Genomic DNA, 22,849 nt, shown 5'->3' with positions numbered 1-22,849 from the left:
TTCTCATCTCACTTGAATAAAACTTTTATTTTATTTTGTCACAATATACTTGCTAATACAGTTAGTTAAAATTGCACGCTATAAATTAACGCTTTACAGTTATACTGGTAGGTTTATGTAATAGATATTTCAAACTGTCCTTTTCAAGCGCAAATTACAAGATTTGATATAAACTACATTTTTATTTTTGTTGTATTTAAAAATAACTGTTATTACAATAATACAATAAACAATGATGAGAAAAAACATTTTCTTTTAGGCACTTTACTGTTACATTTCTATTTGTGGCCATTTCTCTGCTACTACTCACATCCACTCTCCCTCACGCGTGCTTAATTAACACTGGGACTGCTTGGCGTATACGTTACAGGATCGTGTTCCATATAACGTTCAGCGCGTTCCAATTGCGTATAGCCGTTAATCGGTGAATTGGTCGGTGGCACGACCTTGCCACCCGAAATAAGTACACCCAAGCTTTGTTGTAGCTGCCAGCGGCGTGCTTCGCGTATCGATTTGTTGCGACGTAGCGTTTTGGCTAACATGAAGGCGCAGAGTACGCCGAGTAACTGGAAAGCGAGGAATAAATTACGGTAAAAAGTGTGCTTCCTCAATAAAAGAAAATTATTAAAAACAAAAAATAAATATAATACAAATATTTTTCGATGAGAGCTCATAATATAAATAATAAGAAATTTATCACAGTGACATCTAGCGTAAGCTTTTTAAAGATGCATAATGCATTAAAACCCAAAAATAGTGGCAGAACATAACGTTCCAGAGAAATTTCACCATCTATTTGAAGGAGAATGGAGCCATGTGTAGATGTTCACGATAGTTAGGAAAGTTCGCTGAGCAACATTCAACGGCCAGAAATGATTCTTTTGCATATATATCTCAAGCAGCTTACGATTTCCGGTCTTAGACCAAGTATCCTATGAGTAGTCAAAAAACATCCGTTTCTAGGCGTGCTAAAGTGTTGGGTTCGGGACTCGCCACGCAAAAAACACCTCCAATAAAAGGAAGACAACAGCCTCGGATAAGTGACCCCCATTTTGATGACGACCTCTGCAAACGTGTTATTATTTAAGAACATGCACTTGGAATTTTTGGTCCTTTAATTGAAAAATTGCCGCTGCTCAGCTGGTTGATGTCCTCGTAAGAGTAAAGGCTGACAGGTCCGCCGTTCAAGAAGTGTCATGAATGGGACAAGGACTGATACGGGTAGGTCCTTGTGGCATTTTCTACAGTGGTCATATAAAAGAGCGCAAATTCGGTGTAGTATTGCTGGTGGGAAAGACACTCCGTCGCCAAGTCCGGTGGATGAACGTCTCGCCACAATCCGCAGCAAAGCCAAGTTCTTCAACATATCGCCGATTTGCACCTAAGCTCCAACGGAAGAAAAGGACGTCTTCAATGAGCGTTTGGAGCGCACCTATAAGAGCTGCCACAGAACGATGTCAAAATCGTGCTTGGGGACTTAGACGTCAGTTTATGCAAAGAAAGAACAACAGTCGGTAAATTCAGCTTCCATGATGAAACATCCTCAAATGGGTTCGGCTTAGCTGATCAACTTCGCCGGCATAGGAAAATTCATTACCTGTTTGTCTCCGGATCGAAAAACCACCAACCAGATTGATCATATTCTGTTAGACGGAAGACACGTCTCTACGACGCCATTGATATAGTTCAGCGAATTAAGAGACAACGGCTACGCTGGCTAGGTCATTTCGTCCGAATGGATGAAAAACATTACAGCTTTGAGAGTATTTTACGTAGTAGCCGCCGGGAGAGGAAAAGGAACTCCGTTGGCAAAATCAAGTGGAGGAGAACTTGGCTATACTTGTAATCTACAACTGGCATCAAAGAGTGGAAAGTAAGAACGACGCGCTTTATATATAACCGCGTAGACCAATAGAGAAGAAAAAGAAGAAGTAGCTGTCAAGATTTAGAAGAAGAGGAGACTATACAACATCTTCTATGCAAATGCTAGGGTTTGTATTGGAAAATAATCGTTATTATCGTTCGAGGGTTTCTTGGCGACGTTTTGGAGGTTGTACAACTAAAAGCTTTTGTATTAATGAGCTTCATTAGTTATTTCACCTTTGGTTTGAAAGGTTTAAAGGTCTGAGTGCATCGCCAGATATATATACATTATATGATGTATGTAACTTCAAAAAATTATAATTATTATCATACGAAAAGTAAAGCAATGTGTTTCCTTAGTATGATGTATCTATGTAGTTCGCTACTTAGGTATTTAGAGCAATAACGGTACAAACTTTTCAAACTTTTCATACTTGTCAGCGGCCTAATTGAGTAAGAGATTATTGTGCGACTTTCCATACCATTTGAGCAAATTTGACCTGGACCGGCTGTAGTCCATTTAAACAGCGCGCTCAAACCGAAATGATCAAAAGCGATTCCTTAGATTCGTAAAACATTTTTTTTTGAATTCGTGTCAAGATCTCCATATGTCAGCGATGTGTGCGAAAGCCTTGTCTGCTGATATTTACTGTAGAAAAAGAATTAACTGCGAGTTTCTTTGAAATTTTGTGTTTCCAATAGAAACACGGTTACGGAATCATGGATAATGTTGCAGTTTTTGAAGAGTCTATTTCGGAGTTGGTCTTCGCTTAGCAGAGTCAATAATTCGAGCAACCATGGATCGGTTTTACACCACGCTTGCCCTAGTAAATAATGAGCGTCAGGTCAGAGCAAAGCTCAGAGACTCTGTAGGGCAATGCAAACCTAAGATCGTAGAAGACTTGATTGAGTCCATCCGCCGTCGCGCGTAACAATTTCAGCTGCGCCCATCCGCTTTATGGAAGATTTTGCGGAAATATTTTGGTTTACGAGTTCACAAGCTCCAACTCATGCCAGAATTGAAGCCGACCATCAAGCTGTGTTCACACAAACTGGCACTAGATGCTAGACATCCATCGAAATAGTCAATTTATTGAGTGAAACTTTTGGCGAAGACATTTTATTGCGTCGTGGGCAAATTTCTCAGTTAAACAGTGATTTATGGGACTTTGGATGGTTGAAGATTTGTTAGAATAACAAAAAGTGAAGACAAAAAGCTCTTTTTATCGCATTAGCAATGCATAGCTTGCGATAATATCTACTTTTTCGACTACATTCATTATTTTTATTATTCATTATTGGTATCGGCAGAATACTAATTGTTCACTGTTTGGTGGTGACACACACCCACTGAATTGGGTTGACGGATCGAGAAAACTGCAGGAAATGTGTAGAGTAAGGAACCAGCGAAACAATGGAACATCTCTTGTTCACTTGTCCCGCATTGGCAAGACTACGCTGTAAGCATCTGGGGCCCCACGGTATGATACACTGGAAGAGCTATCGAGGCCACAAAATCCGTTGTTCACGTCAACTACAGGCATAGTAACGGATGACTACTCGTCATGGACCTAGTAACTGAGCTCCATCTGCTATCGCAAAGGACCAAAACTGATCTACACGTGGCTCATTGGACTACCAGACTAACCTAGCCTAACCTATTGTGAACGCTGATTCTCAGTAGTTGACAGAAACATCGTAAGTTACTGCGGTGAGAATTCATCACAAACTATTAAAAGAGATTGAGTAGTAACCGATTCAGAGCTCTTCCTATATCAACGCTTTTAGGTTAGGTAAAGTTAAGAGGTCGGTCCTAACAGGCATCTTATTTGGACAGCTTGGAACGCCGATCCAATGTGGTATTTCATCAACCATGTGTAATAAAATCTTACGCTTTTGGTCTTAGCTCTTATCTATTAGTAATTTTGAACTAAAAACTCACTTCCTCAACTTTTCTCTCTTACCTGCACAAAGGCCACAGTGGTAGCGCCGGTAGCAATGAGCATTGTGCTCTGCGAGATAATAAAGTCCATACGTGCCAAACAACCGCTGTCGTAAGAGCTAATACAGTAATTGACGTCATCGATAGAGGTCTCATCACAGCAAGATGCTGGCACCTCAATTTCGGCATTAGTGCTATTCAGTGGTTTCCAGTCCAACGGACTATTAACGCCACAGCAGCCGAGCTAAGAGTGAAACAAAGAAGGAAAATGATTACTAAGAATCTCAAAAAATTTTCGAGTTTTAACTACTTACGGTTTCCTGCATGAAATCCACACCCATTTGCACATACTCGTTCTCATTATAGTGGATGAGGGAATCGTTCATGGTGCGCATCAGCATGCCACGCACTTGGGTTTGCATTACAAAGGCAGAAATGGCGGCAGCCACTTCCAGTATGAACACCAGGAACAAGCTAACGCCGTACTGTCGTAAGAACGAAATAATAACGTTGTTATTTGTATAAAATATATTAAATTCAGCTTACCAAATTGATTAGCATTACACTCTCCTTGACCGCACCATAAGCGCCCAATGTTGCGACTAGCAGTAAAATGAAACCGATGGCGATGAGCAATGCAGGCGGCGAGAAGAAGTGACCGTCGATGAATTGGCTAAAATCGCCGAATATCGCCTGGATTGTTGAGCCGACCATAATAAGCAAAACCGCGGTGAGCTGGAGGAGAGAAGGAAGAAAAAAATTAAAATGTATTTTATTAAGCGAATGAAAAATAGATAGTTATAGGTTTTGAGCACAGATTTTCTGTGAGAAATGCGATGAACTTTTGAGTTAATTCAAACATTAATATTTTTCTGCGGAGACTAGCTTAGGAATATATCAGCTTTACTTCACTTGTTTAGCGTACTAAAATTCGGGAAGAAATTCCCTATATTTTAAAATTTTTGTATAAAAAAGGGAAGAATGACACGCAAGCCACCAATGAAATTTGTGAAGTTTACGGAGACGATGCTGTATCAGTTCGTGTAGCTCAACAATGGTTCCCTCGTTTCCGTTTTGGAAATTTCGATGTGAAAGATGCATCTCGCTCTGGTCGACTTATCGTTAAAAAGTCGATGAAATTATGAAAAGGATTGACCATCATATAAGCAGCCATGACATCGCTAAAGGAACTTAAAATTCATCATCAAAAGATTTTGAACCAATTAAAAAAGGCTGGCTACAAAAATTAGCTCGATGTTTAGGTACCGCATGAATTGTCTGTGAAAAATTCAATGGATCGATTTACAACTGCGATACTTTGCTGAAACGAAATGAAATCGAACCATTTCTGAAGCGAATGATAACAGGAGACGAAAAGTGGATCAAATACGACAATAATATGCGAAAAGCGTAGTGAAGCTCAACAAATGGTCGCAAAGTCACGATTGACGCCTCGAAAGGTTTGGCGGGATTGGAAAGGAATCATCCACTATGAGCTGCTCCAGCCTGGTCGAACGATTGATTCTTCATTTTACTGTCAACAACTAATGGGATTGAAGCAAGCAATTGAAAAAAAACGGCCAGAACTGATCAACAGAAATGGCATCGCTGGACCACACACATCTTTGATGACTCGGCAAACACTGGGAGATCTTAGCTGGGAAGTTTTGATGCATCCACTTCCATCAAGGCAGAACTCCCTTAATGGAGTAAAGTTGGCTTCAAGAGAAGCCAGTGAAAATTACTTGTCACAGTTTATCGCAGAGAAACCAGAAAAGTTTTACACTAATAGATTAATGTCTACCGGGGAAAAATGTCAAAAAGTTGTCAACCTAAATAGTACATATTTGTTCATTAAAGCTCATTATAAATATAAAAAAATAAGTTAAAGTTTGATTTGGAATACGAAAAGACTTTTTCGACTGCCCTATATTACGTTGGATTCGAAAATATTCAAATCTCTCTTTAAGCATATGAAGTTTTCGAAGTTTCTCAGTGTGCTTAACCAAGGCTGAAAAAGATAGGCAGGATATGACATGCGAAAACTAAGGCAAGATAAGTACAAATATGTTTTTCAGCACTCTGACAACTTTCAATACATATCTTCGTTGTTCGATTGATTTGAAAGAGAACAAAGCAAACATTCCTCCTTGAAATTTTAGTTAAAGTTGGGCAAGATAAAGTACAGCAAATAATGCCAGCAAAATATTTCTCATGTAGTTAATTGAATGTAAGATAACGGTGATCCAAGTAGAGGTACTTTTTTCAGTATTATTTGGCATTTCGTCATAGAAAGACTAATTTCGAAAATTCACGTCCAGTAAAGAATGTGTCTCGCGCGCTTCGCTCAACTTATGGTCAACATATTTGGCATACTAAGTGTATTATTCACCAAACTTGAGACCCAGCATTCATCACTGGAAAACAGTACACAGTAAAGAAAATATAGCAGTCGTAGCTGAGAAGACCGTGGAGAGCAGATTTGGCGCCGTTCGCAGCAACTCGGATGTATGGAGATCGTTGCATTTGGGACGAAGAACAATCTGAAGAGATTCAAGAGCTGTCATTTCATCTAGAAAAACAACGGTTTGGTGTGGTTTGTGAGCCGGTGGAAACATCGGTCCATATTTCTTCAAAAATTATGGCGGCGAGAACGTAACCGTTAATGGCGACCGTTATCGCGACAGGATAACCGACTATTTGATGCCTGGAATTGAAGCTCGTGATCTTTCCGATATTTGGTTTCAACAAGACGGTGCCACTTCCCTCACATCGCATCAATTAATGGCTTAATTGAGAGAACACTTCTGTGAGCAGATAATTTCACGTTTTGGGCCGTTAGACTTTTTCCGGTGAGGATATGTAAAGTCTAAGGTCTATGCGGACAATCCCTCCTCGATTCAGGCCTTGGAGCAAAACATCACGCTTGTCTTTCGCCAGTTACCAGTCGAAATGCTCGAACGAGTCATCGAAAGGTGGACCCAACGGATGGACCATTTGAGACGTGACCGCGGCCATTTGAAATAGATAATCTTTAAAAAATAAACGCCAAAGGACGTTCTTTCGAATAATAATTAACATTCAGCATTCCCCACAGGCTTGAGGGCTGTGGTCTAATGCTTTTTTCTAATCCGATACAAAAGGTTAATTCGATATCTTTCAAAATATCGTTGACTTTTTTAAAGTCAACTAAATTTTTGAGATTCAAAATGATATTTTAAGAAAAGTAAGCGTTATTGTATTCCGATTTTAAAGATTTTCTATTAGTTCGGTCTCTGTTGCATGAGAAATATGATGCTAGACATGAAACTTTACTCAAAGTGAGAGGCATTGGTGCAATTTCTCAAATGACGCTTCATTGTATAGGTAGAACATCATAACTATGAACTTTTATAATTCTACTAAAATTGGTTAGTGATTTATAGTTATTTTGATAGTTTTTATTACTTTATTTAACCTGGTATTTGATATACATACTTTCCAAAAGCTGTTATTAGGCATTGCGTATACATCATACCTATAACTTTTCTACCAATAAATCACTTTTAATACCCTGAAACATACAAACTGGGAAAATACATATTATTCATTAACTAGAATATAGTATATTATACTAAATATCTATGTAATTTTTTCCGTATAAATATCTACTTAGTTATGAGTTAGAATATTTCCGGGAACATATGGTCATGTAAATAAGTAGAGTGGCATTTATATAGGTAGGTATCCATATATATATATATATATATATATGTATATATATCTGCATATTTACGTCAATTATATAGTATCTGCTAATCAAATAACGACACCTCACTGATAATATCGTATGATACGAGTGTTTACTCATTCATTCACTTGCAAATGTGTGTGGTCTAAATATTTCCGATGATAAAAAAAGAGTGCAAAAGTTTGCTTATTCGTAGGAGAGCAACTGAATTAATTATTGTTTGAAGGTACTAACTGGTTATGTACTATATATGATACTACAAGTATGGAATGTAATAATTACAAAAAAATATTTTGAACCTATGGTCAAAAATCCTTATTGAAATATTTCGCTTTAAAAAAATCATGAAAATTTTCATATGTATTAAGAGCAGTAAGGTTATTCAAAAAGGGGCGAGAACGTGTTGACGATGAACCACGTCCAGGACGGTGACTTGGCAATGGATTTCGTTGCTTACAATGTCATGATTTCAAGCTGGCTCCTGTGAGAGTCATTACACTGCAGACAATCGGCTCCTAGGGAATATTGACGTATTTTCCCAAACATCCCCTTATGGTTGATTGCTTTATATGCATCCTCAGAAGTAGGTGTATGGGTATTACAATGGCCATTGGTAATGAGATACCTGATGGTAGGTATAAAACGCCAGGGGTAGAGACCCCCGAATCCTTAAACTTAACATGGAAGTCAACAAAGGAACGAAGTGGACTGGGATATTAGTACAAACGTCAGAGGAGATAAGGCTGTTCCTACCGGAGGGCACAAGAGGAGTTGAAGGCAAAAGCGGAGTACAAGGCGGCTGTAGGAATATGAACCCGTGAAATGTCACAAGAGCAGTGGAAAAAAAGCCCTCTTAACGAGAATAGACGCCGAACTAAGGGCACCCTTGCCGTCATTTGATGGAGCAGGATGGCACAGCGAAGTCAAAATCTTGAAATGTAACGACGATTCGACCCTAACATATGTAAGGGAAGCGACTAGAATGATTCCAAACCCGTGAAAAAAAGAAAACTGGGGGTGGTGGCAGCAGTATTCCATCGGTGCCCAAAGCGAAGGTAACTATACCTCGCGTGGTGGACCCGGAACACGCTCTGCAGTTGCTACAACGACAGAATCCGGATGTGGCGAATAGTGACTGGAAGGTGTTAAGCGTGGCGGAATTGGCCAACGAAGATGGAGGCGAAAAGTACATCCTTTAGATCAATAAGGCGACAGAGGATATTCTGTACGCGAGGTTCAGGAAGATGGCGTAGGACATGGAAAGCATGTTCCGTCACCTCAAGAGGCGCTACCCCACGGACGGCAACAAAAACACTTTGAAGAAAGGTGAAATGGAAAAGTATTTCGGCATAGAAGAGATCATGGCGACTTCGCTTGTCCTACAAAATGTGCAGATGTAAAAGAACCTAATCAGCATTCTTACGGTCCAAAACCACAAAACCAAGAGGTGAGGGTACCCCACAAAAGTAAGATCGCATCTACTGAGCTTCTTCTCGACTTAGAGAAGGACGACTATGACGTGGCTTTAGTTCATTAACCATGGATTGCATTGGATAACGTGGTCGCAAGGCTAAAGTCACAAAACTACAAACATAACACACAGCCCGAGCGTAATTACAAGACAAGATCAGCGATATTGGTAAAGAAGAGTTTATATTCCCATACTGAGTTCAGTATTTCCACAGATGAACTGACGGTTGTGGTAGTGAATGGTGCCCAGGATGAGTCTTTACTTCTTGTATACTGCTATATGCCACAAGATTGCGAGGCGCCAACGGCTGAGCTCCGTGTTTATCCTGGCTATATAGCAAACTCAAACGTTCGCTCCGGGAAAACCGTTTTGACTCAATTGAAGACATTAAATGTGAATCGATAATGAAGGCTATTCCGGGAATTGACTTTAGCAACTGTTTCGAGTATTGGGAAAAACATTGTCACAAGTGTAATTTGGGGCCAAGGGGAATCACTGTGAAGGGTTCGACATAGCATTTGAAGAATAAATTAAGAATTTTAAAATTATGAACAAAGTCTTACAATTTTTTGCTCATAAGTATGGAATACAAGAAAGCATACTAGATATCATCGTTTTTGGAGAGTCACTTTCTTAATGCCAAATTAAATCTATTTGTATTTTCGTAACTCCGTCGGGCTTTAGAGGGGGGAGAGATTTTTAGTGACCTGCAAGTGGCATACAGTTGCTGTGACGTCAGCACAGATGATGCGGATGGCACTTTCCACCCCCTCACCCTCACAAAAACTGCGTCAGGCCTCAAACCAAAAAAATTGGGAATTATGTACATATGTACGCATATACATATATATAACTATTTTAGCAAAATTTGTTTTTCGTTAAATTTGGTATGTGTGCTAGAGTTATCTCAGTTCCCACATAATCAGAGTTGCCATATTCTTATCTCAGTATATTTATAACTCTGTATACCACTAATTATGATTCTGATAACAACAAGTTATACACTTTTGTTTCTACATATTAATTATACAAATACAAAAAACAGGCAAACAATGTAGTGACGTTAAGAAATAGAAAGGCCATATCATTTATATAAATATTCACCGATTTACATAATATTTCTGAAGCAAATGTTGGTAGGACTGTGTACTGGCATACTTGCCTTATCCTCTCGTCAAGCCGAGGCTAGTACTAAAATAACAGATTGTCCGCAAGGCAACAACAAAAATTCTTTTATTTTGATTTAAAACTAAGTATTAATGCAGAGTTGCAAAGCAAACAAAGAACAGTTAAATTGAGATTGAGCACTCGAAATTTTCTCGAAATATTTCGCAGCTAACTTCGCGCGAAAGTCTTCGAATAAGAGTAGCCTCTCTCTTACCGTTTGAAGCACAGTATTTTAAACATTTAAATGTAGTGACATAACCTCTAAATTTTACTCACTAAACAACTACTTTTCTTAAACTTGTTTTTATTTTCAAACAGCAATAAATATACGTTTTACTAAATCTACAAATTGTCTTCTAAAATCTATTTTTTTCCAAAACCACATTTTTCAAATTAACTTGAGTAATTCAGAGACAAATAATCCAACCACACACACAAATTCAATCAGCTCTGTAGTAAGGCTTGCTCTTGAAAGTTTTTATCAAGGGGTTACATGGGTTTCCTCGGGTAAAAAACAGCCTTTTTTCAACAATTTTTTTCTCATAAAAAAATGAAATATTTTATTAGAATTTTTTATTGTTACGAACATACTCGTACACTATTAAGGAAAATTCTAAAAGTTTTGGAAAAAAATATTATAATCTCGACCATTGCGACGCCATTTCCGTTGATCCCTCGGAAAAAATGCGTTCGCGTTGGCAGGATAACTCCTTACAGGATAAAATCTTAACTTAGAACTTGCAGGAAGGAAAAAAAAAAACTGAAAATTGGATTTTTGACAGACATTTTTACAAAAAAAGAAAAATTCGCGACATTTTATTTTTCAAAAAGTTGTAATCGAAAAAAAAAATCGTTCGCCCAAGTCTTTAAAAATGTATCTCAAAGACCTGTGTAAAACCTCATGAAGATCGGTTCTAATTCTCGAGAAAGTTCTCGAGAAATTTTGCCAACTGATTTCAAAAACACAGTTTCGAGAAAAACGCATTTAAAGATGGCGCACTTAGCCTAGCTATCCTCTATAGTTCAAGCAAAACGAACATTTTGTGATATGTACAAATTACGTTTCGACAATTTCGATCTTGGGGATGCACCCTAGAAGGCATCTCGAAGCCGGTGTGCATAAAATAAAGTCATTAGTCGATGCAAATCCTCGAATAAAAATTCAAGAGTTCGTTGAAAGATTAAATTTGTCTAACGCGACCGTTTACAAGCACATGAAACGTCTGGAGTTAATTTCGAAGCTTGACGTATGGGTTGAAATATGATTTATCGCATTAACGACTGTTTATCAAACGCCATAAAAGTGATACTTTTTTGAAGCGCATTGTTACTGCCAACGAAAAGTGGTTTGTTTACAAGAACATAAAGCTTCTGGCGCTTGGTCTTAAAAATATGAACAAGCTCAAACCATTTCGAAGTCAGATAGTAACAAAATAATAAAAAGGTTATGTTCTTTGTTTGGTGGGATTAATTCGTCCCCTCAATATAACAATAGCGTATAATTTTTTTTGGGTTTTGAGAAAATCGAGTTTAAAGTTTTTGTCAAATCAGATGTCTATTAAAACCTCAATATCGTGGTAAATAAAAATTCTTCATAGTGGATTTTTCGATGAGTACATTATACCGTTTCTTGTCTTTAAATTTACCAAGTCTTTTTATTCTACGCATCCCTTAAGACCATTAATATGTTATTCAAAGCGCAAGTCCTCCATATAGGCCATTTTATTTTTTAAGGAATTCGTATGATGTATCTGACACACTATTTTATTTTGTATGGTATACGCTGTTTTATTCAATAATTTTACGGTATTTTTATTAAAATATTTGATCTCAAAAATATCAATTTGTAACATTATAAAACAGTAATTAATTCATAGTATTGTTATTATAAACAAAAAATTATGACAAATGAAGGTTTCCTTTGCGTAAATCAAAAATAACTAGAAATTCATTCGTCTTCATTCTCTTCCTCTGCTACATCTGGCTCATCTAAACAATTTCGCTTGTTTCCACCTCGTAAGTTAAAAAAAAAATGACTGCGAGCCACGAGGAATTACACTCTTTTTGCACAAATTTTGAAGATCATGCAGCTTTCGATTACAAATTGGCAGCTCTTTATTGTATTTGCCAGTAAACGAAAAGTTGAACACCTCTTTTGTTTTTCGCGTTCCTCCAATATCAATTACTTTCAAGTCTCCATCCCATTCCTCCTTGTATAATAATTGTTTTCGTTGAATTTTGTTCACTTGGAGTAATTTAACATTAAGCCAATTTACCGAGTCATTTTTTATATTTTTCTTAAGGCTATGGCCTAAACTCGAAAACATGGCTTTGAGATCAATCATATCACTGTATTGAAGCCTCTCTACAGCATATGGGTTTTTCCGTCTTGCCAGTCTCATTATAGTTGGCCATTCTTCCGGCGAATAAACGCATATACTTCTCTTCGCACGTTCTATTGCAGAGTGCATCGAATCTGCCTCCATTTGTGTGTGTCCGCTTTGGAGGTACTTAATTGTTATCGAATTAAGCTTCAAGGTATTGTTGATATAAATCAATAGTGTAGCAATGAACCTGTTTCTGTTTTGTCCCACGCAGCAGTCTGAGTATAGAATAACATCGGTTACCGATTCGTCTAACGAGTTCATCATTTTCCATATTGTGGTCCCAATTTCGTCCGATCCTCGTTGACCCTGAGAAAACAGTAACCTTCTCCACTGGCAATGTCGTAAAATGTGTTATTATACGTGGCGAACTTTCGAATGTAATACATCGTGCTTACGTTGCTACAAGGAGTCGTTAACACTGACTGGAGGTCAAAAGTAACCACTTTTAAATTACTGTTACTTTTAGCTGATTCCTTGTCAGTTTGCTTGTTAGTTCTTGCCTTTGTCTTATTAAGCTGAAATTTCAAATGACTACAATATTTCTTTGGCATTCATGTAGTCAAAACAACGTAACTTTCTGTAAATTTCTGATAAAACTTTCGAATTTGTATCGAAAATAAAACAGCTTATGTCGAGTATTGAAATGGTCGGAATAAAACTATTTCTCAAACAAAAGTGTATATTATTATAAGCTATTTTATGAGTTAAAGTTTTGATAAATTGTATTTATTTCTACAGGCTAAAATGGAGTATAATGCGCATACACTATTATTCTTTTAACAACTTTTCAGTGGCAATTTCAAGCAAAATAGCGCATATGAGCTTACACACTTATTGAAGGAAATTTTTGAACATGAAATTATACACCATTTTTTCCAATGACATTTTGACCCACTTTGTGGAAGTAGAATTTGACAAAATTTTGACCAGACATAGAATCAATGATGGAGATTCTAAATATAAAATAAAAAAATAATAGCGTATGAGCACATACGCTATTGTTATATTGAGGGGACGAATTCTAAGGTGTATTGTGCTCAGCTGGACAAATTGAGTGGTGCACTCAAACAGAAGAAGCCAGAATTGTTCAATCGAAAAGGTACTCATACAAGTTTGATGACTCGCCAAAATGTTTTGCAGCTTAAATGGCTTTTGCTAATACACACACTATATTATCCAAGACTTGGTGTCTTTGGACTATTACTTGTTCCTGTCTCTGCTAAATTTTTGGGTTGGGAGAACCTTCACCACAAATGAAGACGCCAGTTTTTTTTCCCCGCGATTATCAGACATTTCATGAGCGTAGATCAATCTCTTGCACGAAATATAGCAATAGATATTGGATCAAAATGGAGAATATATAATTTCATAAATTGTTTTACACACTAAATAACGAAATTACTTAGTGTATGACCCAATAACTCTCCACACAATAAAATTTATTAACACTGACATTTTCTCAATTTTTGTTAATTTTTTTTAACCGTTGATCATTGTACGAATAAAATATTCTAGTAGATATTGGACGAAATATTATATGGAAAATGTTCTAAGGCGATTGAAGTGATTGAAACGGTAGCATATAATTAAAAAAAATTTGAAACAACACTTTGAAGTACGATAACGTTTTCAGCTGTATTCAGTGCTTTCTTTGTCTATAGCAGGCGTGTTTTTATGAGCTTGACGATTTCTGTTGGCTAAAAAATTGATCAAAGAATTTGTTCGATAATTCATGTTCAAAAACAATACTGTGACGATAACTCAGCCTCCATATTCATCCATTTTTTGCATATTTCCTAAAATAAAGAGAACCTCAAAGGGCAGTCGTTTTACAAGATAGCTGAAAATCACTGAAAGTATATCCCAAAAATTGTGTTTGAAAAATGTTTCGACGATTGTAAGTGGGGTTGCTATAACTGCAGTCGTAATACAAAACGGCAAATATATGCGAATGAGCAACTGAATGTGAATCATACGTTATATCTCTCAGAATGAATTGAAATATCAATAATCTTTATGAAGGGACTACTTCGTACATCCACTATATAGGTCTAAGGTTCGTTCCTGTTCTGTAAACAAAATATGTTGCTCAGCAGCTGTCACTCAAAGGTAGAAAATTGCCAATCTCCATATTTTTGCTATGCAAAAGCTGCTTTTAAAATCCATTTGGGAGAAGTTTTCCACCAAGCTACTGGCGATAGTGTCAATTATATGTACATACATATATGTAGTATGTATTGGAAAAAGTTTTAGACTCAAAGTAAAAGATAACTACTATAAAAAACAAGCAGTTTTTGTGTCGAAAAAGTATTTCTAGTTCAAAAATGTCTAACTTATCAAAATAACCTCGTGTTTAGCAACATTTTTTTAACTTTGTCAAATTAAATAATTTTTTATATATTGTACAGGGTATATTAAGTTTGCTACGAAATTTGTAACACCCATAAGAAAACGTTGGAGATCCTAAAACGTATATAAGTACATAAATGATCTACGTGTTGAACAGAGTCGATTTAATCTGTCCGTTTTTGTATGAGAATTAGACTCTCAATTTTCGAAATAATCTAATATAATCGATCTAAAATTTCGAAGAAATATTTTTTGCCACAAGGATTTGCTCATTTGTCGGAATCCGCAATATAGCACCGTTATAGCATAATGCTGTCATACAAACTGAACGATCTGACTTTTTAATGGGAGTCATACTGCTTGTTGGACCTTCTATGGACCGTATGGAGGATAAGGTCGCAGTCGTGCGTTGGCAGCATGTGGCCACGGAGTTCGTCGTTCACTTCAGATGTGTCTTAAAGCATGAGCATCCATTCATTGCATGTATTACACTAAACCAAGGTGGAGTTCGGATGGAAAGCAGCAGAAAAATTCCTCAGGCCCCAGGTTAGACTCAGTACGCAAGTACGGGTCAAGAGGATACGGAGCAACTTTTACTGCATGGCGTTGCTCCAGTGATAACAAACTTAATCTAAAACGATCCAAAGGAGGTTAGATCTCCGAAAATACAGCCCTTGGCCGGATAAAATCCGGGTCAATTTCGGTAACGTAGTCCGGCTGTTTTGAGAAAAACCCTTGCACAGCTTCGTTTTGGATACCTCAGCAGGTTAAACTCCTATTTATTCACAATCGACCCTGACATATCACATACATATGTATATGTCCGACGAGTCACCGTATGACACTAACCACCTCTTTGCATATCCAGCTAACCCTGCACATTTGACACCTCTCTCCCTAAAGTCTGACCCCGTCTAAACAGCAAGTTTCCTGGGTCGACCGTTGGATGCCCTTAATGACAACTGCCATCTGAACCTTACCATCCTAAGGGTGCCTAGATAACGGGTACAACAACAATCGTAATCAAGTGCTTGTATGGAAAACCATTCTATTTGACAAGATATCTTTTCGAAATTTGGCATAGTTTATTTTCGAAGGCAATACCATAATCAGCGCACAAATTTTCTATTTTTTTTTTTCAGATCAGAGTACTATAGCATATAGCTGCCATACAAATTGATCGATAAAAACCATGATAACGTTCTTTTTATACCCTTTTATGCTATAAAAATGCATCTATGAAGGTTATTATAGGTTCAGTGTAGTTTATGGCTTTTCAATTTTTAAATAATAATTTTATTACATTACTTTAGGGCAATTGGTAAATTCTTAATGATGTCTCGGAAGTTGTTCATATACATTTTTTCAATTCATGAACTTGATTAACGGTACAGCATCGTTCAAAGAGGATAGAATAGTTAGTGTAAGGGAAGTTTAGTACCGAACGTTACACATCATCGTTATGCGTCATCAGACAGCCTACCTAACTACCTATATACGCATTTCAGTTTAATAAAATCTCGTTTTAAACATTTTTTAGTAAGAATTCTGAATTTTACTAAAATCTTCTATATGCAAAAAGTCTTAGAATATTTAGAGAAATACTCATAAGCGTTATATTACAAATTAAATATTTGTAATTATAGGCAAATGTGTGCAATTACGTTGCCCCCATACAGTAAGTAAACGCTGTAGACACACAAACATACACACAAATATCAATGCCAGTTAATATAATATGCGCCTAGGTGAGTGAGTTCCGAGGTGTGCTAGCCAGCTGCTATCAGTAAGCCAACAAATCGGTGTGTAATCATGCATATATGTATGTGTGTTTACTTTGCTAACTTTGAGTTGTGTGTGTATGAGTGTATATTTTATGACAAATTATTTAGAGCCGATAAAATTGCGCTATAAAAAATCAATAATTTCACAAAGTTCGGAAAATGAGTTAATACATATTATACGAAATGGCTATTATTTGTGAGGTTATAATTTTATGACTACTTATTGTTAAATATAACTTGTACATTAACTTACCGCAAACATAAAGCTAACGATTACTAGCATAAATTTTGCACAACGCATGCCGGAATTCAATTGATCGCGCGCCATTTTGATTTTTTTTTTACTCGTCGATCACAGAGGTTGTTTTTTTTTTTCACTTTAAAAATTGGAACCCTTTCGTTGTCCGCACACTTTTTCGCTGCAAAAACAAAATTGTATTGAAATTAAATTTTTTTTATTTCGTTGCACTTCTACTATATAAGATTTTAGATATATAAATATATATATATTTCATATTTTTTTCTTTGTTCGTAAAATTTCACTTTTTTCTCAATTGTTTTTGTTATGTGCGTTGTCAAAGTGCACTGGTTTTGTTGTGGTCATTACCGTTCCGTAGTGACAATCGATAAAGTTATAATATATTTACTTTTTACTTGTCCACACCGTCTCAAAGTCACTTCGATACTGAATAGAAAAAAGCTCGTTAACTAGTGCAGGCAGTGGCGATACCGCTACGCCTGTTAATGTGTATATAAGGGCATTCATGAATAACGGGTGGTACCGAAACATGTTTCTTTTTCATATCTAAATTGCAGTTTGCTTTGAAGCGAATGTCAGACATTTTTTAAAACGTTGCTTTTTTATTAAATTTTGGGTTTTTTTCGACCTTTTATACGCTGAACAGTATATATGTTTGTCACGACGTGAGCTCAATCGATTTAGTCATATCCGTCGTTATATATCGGAATTAGTCCCTCAGTTTTTGGGAAATATTGAACTGAAACTTTGCGCACGACCTCCCTTCCTAAGAAACTACTCATTTGTCGGAATGTCGGAATCTCTGATTTCCACTATAGCATAAAACTGCTCTACAAACTGAACGATCGAAATCAAGTCCTTATATCGAAAGCTTTTTGCTTCAACGAGGTATCTTCTCAGAATTTTAGAGGATTAATTGTTCAAATTATTCGGTTTCTACTACTGTAGAATATAGTTGCCCTACAAACTGAACGACCGAAATCAAGTTTTTGTTTTGAAAACTGTTTTATTTGACAAGATATCGTCACGAAATTTTGCACAGATTATTAGTCGATTATAGATTTTCCAATTCCAATCGTTGGGCAAGCTGATGCATGCTTCTTAGCAGTCGTTCGCCACTGTATTTGAATAGCTCGACCGGCAATCCATCGGCCCCGCCGCTTTTTTGTTCTTCGGACGGGTAATTGCTATTTAGACTTCTTCATGGTATCGATTGGAGAATCGGATTCATCGTATCCTGGTGTATGCTTCAGTCACTAGATCACCTCTTTGGTTTCTAGAAGAATATGCTCCGGTCTTGAAATCTTCTGTTAGATGCCGCATCTTTTCTTATCAATCTCGTACTCACGCTTGACTCTACAAAAGCGTCTCGCTTTCCTCTTCAACTCTCGGTATCTATCCCATCCCGCACGTGTTGGGTTGATTGTAATGTTGCGAGGTGCTCGGTATGTTTTCTCCTCCACTGCGACACGGCAGTACCAGCTGTTCTTGTGCCTTTTCCGAAAACCAATGCTTTCGCTTGCAGCTGTAAGGAGCTTGAAATGCCGTCACGCAGTTCCCTTATACCGAGTCTAACCTTCCTTGTTTTGTTGACGTGCGTTTTTTGTTGCAGAAAGTGTATACCTTCGCTGTCCTAGCGTTAAGGAGTTCGGAGCATACGCACGTCTTAAACACTGGAACGGTGTCTTCCGATCTGACAACATGATCGATATGGTTGGTGGCTTTAAGATCCGGAGACAGCCTAGTAGCTTGATGAATTTTCCTATTCTGGTATCTACACAGTACTACAGGTAACCATATTTCGGAGGGGGCAGCTCCCATAGGTGCGCTCCAAGCGCTCATATAAAACTGCGTGGACGCAAATCAGTGATATGTTTAAGAACTTCGCTTTAATGCGGATTATGGCTAGACGTTCATTCACCGGGATGAATGTTAGATCTCGCGGAGCCTCTCTCCCACCACCAAACCCACACTGAGTTTACGCTTCTTTATATGGCCACTGTAGTAAATGCCGCAAGGACCTACTCGTCTTAGTCCTTATCCCATCCATCGCACTTCTTGATCAACCAGCTGGCAAGCGGCACCTTCCGAAACAAGGGACCGGACATTTCTGGTGCATGTCCTTAAATCAAAATCCTTAATACGTTTGCAGTGGTCTTCATCAAAATGGAAGTCTCACATCCGAGGCTCTTTTGTTTTTTACATTCGGGGAGTTTTTTACTCGACCGGTCCCAAACTCAGCGGACAACCTTGTCGAGGAATGCTTTGCCTTCTCTCTTTAGTTCGCCGTTTGAAGGTGTTGATGATTCTGGGCTACCCAGAGAATACTTGGTCTAAGACCGGAGGTCGTGAGCTGCTTGTGGCATATGTAAGAGAATCGTTTCCATCCAGTCCCAAGTGAATGGTGTTCAGAGAACTTTCTTCATTTGCATGAACTTCTACATATGGCTCCATATCTCTATTGGTACACTGAATAGAAATCAATAATGAGTTCGCTCGAAATTTTGTGCTTCCAAAGGAATCACAACTACGGAATCGTAAAAGTTTCCAGGAGTCTTTTGGAAAGTCTCTCAAGTATTTGAGAGGCACAAAGCATTTAGTGAAGCTCGTGAAGTCTCACCCGAGTCGTCGATAATGCTGACGAGATGTGGGTTTATGAATGCGTTGTAAAATTGTTCAGCAATCTAGCGAATGGCGTTCAAAAATTAGCCTAAAATTCGCTGAAAACTTTGAAGGCCACCCCAGCCGAGGCTTAAAGAAGTGTGTTGAAAATTGTATTAAGCGTTAGCGTTCCTATTTTGAAAGCAATCATAAATAATTGTGTCAGTTCGGGTCAAATTTGATCCGATGGTGTTACTCTAGCATTTGTGTCAGCCCGGCTCAAATTTGATCCGATGATATTACTCTAGTTCCTTACGTTTTCAACTTCACATCAAAAAACTAACCAAGCATTAGAACCACCCTTTACATTTCGAGTACGCACTTACACTCAAAGCACAGCACTTTCTTCACACACTGTCCTGCCTGCGCTCCGATCGCTGGGCGAACACCTTCGATTTCGTTGTTACAATAGTAACTTAACACACTTGCTTAAATATATGTAAATATGTAAGTAGTTATAGATAATATAACAAGTTGTGTTGTTGCTGTTGTTATATTTGCTTTATGGCGCAATATGTTTTTATTGTAGTTGCACTCGCAATTGTTATAGCGAGTCGTTGCTGTTCTTGTCATTTAGCGCCTTATCAGTTGCCTTTATTTGCTTAGTTGATACGAATTCTTTCACCTAACAATTTGCCTGCAAAAGTTACAAAATATACGGTTAAGAGAGCTATGAGAACGACGGGCCGGATATGAAAACGTGGCGGCGGGGTGTGTGTGCCTAGAATATTTTGTTATCGCGATAAGCACTGCTGATATGATAAGATTTTGCAATACTTGCGCTATTAATGAGTTGCTGAGCATTCTGGCTCATATTGTTTATAATTAACTACAGCGTGTCATGAAAATAATGGGTTCAAATAAAATTTTAAATTTTACGGTCTTCATAGCTCTATTAAAAATGAAGGAAACTATTTTCCTCACACAGTCCATGCGTTTAGTCAAATTTTCGGTGACTCTTTCGAGCGATTCGACTGGTAACTGGCAAATGATAGGCGTGATGATTTGCTCCTAAATTGAAGCGGGGTTGACCCGCCCAAAATGTGAAATTATTTGCTAACCGAAGTGTTCTCTCATTAAATCCATTGATTGATGCGATGTGTGGCGCCGTTTTGTTGAAACCAAATATCGCCGAGATCACAAGCTTCAATTTCAGGCATTAATAATCGCGATAAAGGTTACCATTGACGGTTACGTTCTCACCGGCATCATTTTTGAAGAAATATAGACCGATGATTCCACCGGCTTACAAAGCACACCAAACAGTTTTTTTGTATGAAATGACAGCTTTTGAACCTCTTCAGGTTTTTCTTTGTTTCAAATGCAACAATTTTGCTTGTTGACATACCCAACGAGCCAGAAAAGGGCCTCATCACTGAACAAAATTTGGCACCAAAATTTGAAACTTTTCAAAAACCCATAGAGCGAGACGATGTCGCTTCGAAGGTCGAGCAGTTCTTGCACAAGCTGAATTTTATACGATTTTAATTTAAGATCTCGACGTATAATGCGCCAAGTCTTTCCATACGTCAGCTCGGATTGCTGCGAACGGCATCGAATCGACTCTACATGGTCCTCGTGTGCACTCTCAGCTACGGCTGCTATATTTTCTTCACTGCATACTGGGCGTGTTCTAATCGGTCAAATATTATCCAATAATGAAGCTCGCGAAACACATTCTTCACAGAAGTTGAACGATTTATAAACGTTGTTCCGACGTAAGTCTTTTCATGATGAAATGCCAATCAATACTGAACAAAAATAGCATGAGGGCTTAACACGACTAACGCGTGATCTGTCAAAAAACGGCTATTGAAAAAAGTACATCTACTTGGATCACCATTAATAAATGTGTTTTTCCTACGTCTGACATCGGGCTTGTAAAATATTTATTTGCGAGACTGCAAGCCACGGACGATATGTACCTTTTTATGAAACGGAGTAAAGGAGATGCGCTCAGAATCTTAATTTCAATTCTCAAACTGCGTTTAGTGGAAAAAGGTGTCAGCCGAGGATTGGATGTTCCTTAGGAGTATGTCTTCTTAAAATGTTGAGAATTCAGTTTTTCTTTAGGCTTTCCAGGTATAAAGTAGCAGTGATGAAAAACACGTACTCTCAAAGCTGGAGGTTATGAAATTCTCGGTTGACGTACCCTTCTCATCCTTGTTACTAAATGTTTTATCCGTTGGTGACTCAAGTGATACCATTACCAAATCTTGAATGAGTTTGCTAGACAAAGTTAGTTCCTTTGCTACAGTTCCAGAGTAGAAAAATCTCATTTGGTACAAACTGAGTTGGATTACTAGATTCTTCTTAAGTTGGATACGGCTCGTTGTATAACTAAAGATTTGTCAAAGAAAAAAGAAAATTATGGATGTTACGATTTCGGTATATATGCAGTGATAAGAATCATTTAGTAAAATGTGTACAACACACCGGTCCAAACTGGGTTAGATCGCCGAAATAACAGTCATTGGCCGCATTAAATACGGTACCGTAGCTGTTAAATTTCTAATATTTACACTCGACAGCCTGTGTTTCTTCATTCAGGAAAAGATAAGGAAGGATTATGCCTAAATTACGTTGGTAATCTATAAAAAAAATCGGTCTGATGGTCAATAATTATGCATCCCCACCTGGATGTAATGAAACGCAGACGAAGGAGCATCAGACGTTCCAGAACACTGCACTCTGTACGACAACAGGAAACCTCCTGAAAAGTTGCTTATTAACCCCTGCCTACATCAGGTTGACGAATGCAATGCACTTTTTTTCAGATAGTTTCTACAGGAATTCTTTCGAAGAAAAATGCGATCCCTGCAGTCACCTTGAATCGGAGCCACCTCAGTGGATCATCAAGTGCTTATGCCTCGGACTGCAGACACAACTAATTTCAGACTCGCTCTCAACACCATTAATAGTGAAGCCAATAACAGCTTCATCGACTTCCCCCAATGAATAACTTACGAGATTTGGCGGTCAAACTACTACCCAATGCAGACGAAGGGCTTGAATTGCCTCGTGAATTTAGACTGAGCCGGGTTAAACTCTTACCTATCCATAATTGATCCCGATGTACCAATATATGTACTACTTTCTATGAGCCCCCACATGAGTCTAACCACCTTTTTGCAAGCCGAATAAATCAACACATCTAACACCCATATCTTTATGGTCCGACCCCGTCGGTGACTCGCCGTTAGATGATTTCAATGACAACTAACTTGAGCTTTGCC

The 22,849-nt window shown here is 37.8% G+C and overlaps 1 protein-coding gene across 2 annotated transcripts; it reads right to left on the bottom strand.

Moving 5' to 3' along the window:
- Positions 1-6: 6 nt before the first annotated feature.
- Positions 7-17,389, bottom strand: LOC120768122 (CD63 antigen). 2 transcript variants are annotated; one of them, XM_040094674.1, is made up of 6 exons: positions 17,301-17,389; positions 16,947-17,112; positions 4,352-4,540; positions 4,120-4,290; positions 3,828-4,049; positions 333-566 (listed from the first exon to the last, which is right to left on the bottom strand). In XM_040094674.1, exons 2-6 carry the CDS (start codon positions 17,019-17,021, stop codon positions 333-335), a joined length of 891 nt encoding a protein of 296 aa, XP_039950608.1. In that variant the 5' UTR covers positions 17,022-17,112; positions 17,301-17,389. The 2 variants fall into 2 exon arrangements, with proteins under 2 accessions (XP_039950609.1, XP_039950608.1); XM_040094675.1 differs by lacking the exon at positions 17,301-17,389 and having other exon boundaries at positions 7-566; positions 16,947-17,021.
- Positions 17,390-22,849: the final 5,460 nt, after the last annotated feature.

Source organism: Bactrocera tryoni, chromosome 2, assembly GCF_016617805.1.
Source record: "Bactrocera tryoni isolate S06 chromosome 2, CSIRO_BtryS06_freeze2, whole genome shotgun sequence".
NCBI lineage: Eukaryota > Metazoa > Arthropoda > Insecta > Diptera > Tephritidae > Bactrocera > Bactrocera tryoni.
This window is presented reverse-complemented; position numbering and strand designations above follow the sequence as displayed.